At 37.1% G+C, this 3,569-nt stretch overlaps 1 protein-coding gene across 1 annotated transcript; it reads left to right on the top strand.

The window, feature by feature from the left end:
• The first annotated feature begins 2,565 nt into the window (after window positions 1-2,565).
• Window positions 2,566-3,569, top strand: LOC138163546 (olfactory receptor 5W2-like). Its single transcript, XM_069090996.1, has one exon. It carries the CDS (start codon window positions 2,637-2,639, stop codon window positions 3,567-3,569), a length of 933 nt encoding a protein of 310 aa, XP_068947097.1. The 5' UTR covers window positions 2,566-2,636.

Genomic DNA, 3,569 nt, shown 5'->3' with positions numbered 1-3,569 from the left:
CAACTAGAATTTTTGGGAGTGCTCATTCCTATGTTTATGTATCAGACTTGTGTGTCATTGGAGAGGGAATTTTTGGTGAGGAATTTCCCTGTATTATCAAAGATCAGAACTTGCTCTCCAATTTATTATATTATGAAGAAGTCTGAGTAAGTGACTTGCTCAGGATCACACCAGCCAGTATGAAGAAAAAGGTTGAACTTGACATCTGGTTTATTTAACTCTGAGGCCAGTAAAATATGCATCAAGCAACCAAAGAATCTTACAGTTCATGTGATATTTGATAAATATCTGTCTAATTGAATGAATAGGAACAGATTTTAATACAATTTGCAGAAAGCTTAATGTGAATATTTTCTTTTCGGTCTGATGAAATGTCTTTGTGTAAGACGTGTATCATTTCTCCCTTTTACAGTTGAGCAAGCTGAGATTCAGAAGGATTCTTTCAATTGTCCTTAGTCATACGATGTGTGTCAGAGGTAAGATTTCATGATTCTAAAGGTAGTTCTAAAGATAGTTCTTCCCATAGTGAAACATGAACTTTCACCATACACATAACAGGAAAGAAAGTCTTTTTAAATTGAACTGGGGCTGAGACATATTGAGCACTTGGACAAAATTGAATATAACTAATCTCTTCTGAGACTTATAATATGTTCTTTTTTGTTGATTTTCTTGGAAGATTTTATATGCACTGCTCTGTATCCTTCTGATCCTGCCATCTTTACTTTTGAGGGTACCATCATCTTTCCAGTCACCAAGATTTGCAGTTTAGAGTATCATCCTCATTCCCTCCCCTCTCACAGATACACAGAGGAGGGGGAGAGAGAGAAGGAAAGAGACAGAGAGAGAAAGAAAGAGAGAGAAAAAGAGAGAGAGAGAGAAAGAAAGAGAGAGAAAGAGAGAGAGAGAGAGAGAGAGAGAGAGAGAGAGAGAGAGAAAGAGAGAGAGAGAGAGAGAGAGAGTATGCCCATTCAGTTGCAAAGTTCTATCAATTTTACCTTTGGGACATATTTTCTTTATAACTCCTGTTCTCATTTGAAATTATCATAGCTCTGGTGCAAACACTCAACACCTCGAACCAGGATTATTACAGTAGACTTGTGGATAATATACTTGCCTCTTTTGATCGCTCTCAAATCTATTCCATCATTTAATCAACTATAAAATTGTTCTTCCTAAAGAGTAGATCTGACCATGTCACCACCCCACCCTACTCAATAAACTCCAATGACTCTCCTTTTACAACAATGGCCAAATATAACATCTTCTGCTTAGTTTTAAAGCCTCCGTGTCCTTATTCCCTTTTTACGTTTCCAGGCTATTTATACCATAATCCCATTTACTCGCTTAGAGACAGGTGGCACAGTGGATAGAGTACTGAACCTGGGACTTTTCATCTCACTTCAGATGCTTACAAGCTGTGCTATCCTGAATATATCACTTAATCTCTATCTGTCTCAGTTTCTTCATATAAAGAGACAATAACAGCACCCCACTCAGGGATTTTGAGAATAAAACAAGATAACATATTCAAAGCATTTTGGAAACAGTTAAAAATACAAATCTTAGTTATTCTTATTATATCGAGACTAAGTTCTAGTCTTGCTTATTTCCTTGCTGTTACTCATACAAGACTCAGTATTTCTGACTGGACATTTTGTTTGGCATTCTCTCAACCCTAGATTTCTTTCTCTTTTCAACTTTGCCTCCCAGATTCCTTGTCTTAAAATAAATGTTAGCTAATATCCCACATTAACAACAAGAACCTCTCAGTCTTCCTTAATACAAATACATTACCCTTGAGAATATCATATATATGTATGTACATACACACACACATATATGTTTGCGTATTGTCTCATTTCACTGTAAACTCCTAGAGAACAACAGCTATTTATACCATTATTTGTATCCCCAGTGAGTATCACCTTGCCTGGCATACAGTAGATCCTTACAAAATATTTATTGAGTTAAGGTCCCTATTTTACCCTTGAGGAAATTGAGGCTCAGAAGAGTTGTTTGGGTATTTGATCATGGTCACATAATTAATATATGTCTGAGGAAGAATTTTGATTTAGATTTTCCTGAATCCAAATTTAGTGATGCTTAAATATGCATCAGTTCTATTCGTTGGGGGTGGTAAAATCTGAGGTCATTGAGATTTTGGGAGGAAGGTTATGGAATAACACTGCAGATATACCTCCTAATTCCTATCAGGACAACTTGAATGAAAATCTTCAGCTAATATTTACTTAACTGTGTGATCAATGGGACATTATCCAATACCTCTGAACTTCTTTTTTTCACAGAGGAAGATTTGAAATACTAATCTTTGCAGTTCATACCTCATCAGTTTGGGCTAAGGAATTTTTTAAGCCTTATAACACTATACATTTGTGAGTTATCTTTAACTCTTCAGTTCCTTCTCTGTTTTGTTAATACCTTGTCTGGATAAGATGAAATTTGACATCTTTCTTTGTTATTAATAAATAATGTACAAGAACTGTCTGTCTCCTTCTTACAGATGAGAAGCAATCAAAAAGTCCTGAGCTCATTAGCTTTAGAAAAGAGTGAAAGCACAATTCCTCCATTTGCCTGTTTCCTGTTCACAAAACAGAAGAGAGAACAAAGCAGGAATGATGGAGAGGAATTACTCCATCCCAACTGAGTTCATTCTCTTGGGAATCACCAATGCTCCTGAGCTAAAAGTGCTCCTTTTTGTTCTCTTTCTCATCATTTATCTAGTTATTATTATAGCAAACCTGGGGATGATCATATTAATCAGGATAGATCCCCAGCTCCATTTGCCCATGTACTTCTTCCTTAGCCACATGTCCTTCTGTGATCTCTGCTACTCCACAGCCATTGGCCCCAAGATGCTGGTGGACTTCTTTGCCAAAGACAAATCTATTTCCTTCATTGGCTGTGCTCTGCAATTCTACTTCTTCTGTTGCTTTGCAGATTCTGAGTGCCTGCTATTAGCAGTAATGGCCTTTGATCGCTACATGGCAATAAGCAACCCTCTCCTTTACACAGTAAATATGTCTAGCCGGGTCTGCTATGTACTGATTGTTAGTGTCTACCTGGTGGGGATGGTGGATGCCCTTCTCCATACTACTTTAACCTTCACACTGAGTTTCTGCAGGTCCAATGAGATTAATCATTTCTTCTGTGATGTTCCTCCACTTTTATTAATCTCTTGTTCTGATACCTACGTCAATGAACTGGTGATCTTCACTGTCTTTGGCTTTATTGAAATGGTCACCATTTCAGCAGTCCTCATTTCTTATTGTTACATAGTCCTGTCTGTGTTTAAGATCCATTCCACTGAGGGCAGATACAAAACATTTTCAACCTGTACTTCTCATTTAACTGCTGTCACAATCTTCCAGGGTACTATCCTTTTTATGTACTTCAGGCCAAGTTCTGCCTATTCACTAGACCAAGACAAAATGACCTCTTTGTTCTATACCCTTGTCATTCCTATGTTAAACCCCTTGATCTACAGTTTGAGAAACAAAGATGTGAAAGGGGCCCTGGGAAAACTGAAAAATAAAATAAATTCTTAA

This window comes from Petaurus breviceps, unplaced genomic scaffold, assembly GCF_028583685.1.
Source record: "Petaurus breviceps papuanus isolate PSGF00001 unplaced genomic scaffold, PetGlider_PUasm1.0 188, whole genome shotgun sequence".
NCBI lineage: Eukaryota > Metazoa > Chordata > Mammalia > Diprotodontia > Petauridae > Petaurus > Petaurus breviceps.
The sequence above is the reverse complement of the archived record's forward strand: the minus strand, read 5'-3'. Positions and strand labels throughout refer to the sequence as shown.

Excerpts from the sequence above, each read along its gene's own strand:
- LOC138163546 (XM_069090996.1), top strand. The coding sequence starts at position 2,637 with ATGATGGAGAGGAATTACTCCATCCCAACTGAGTTCATTCTCTTGGGA.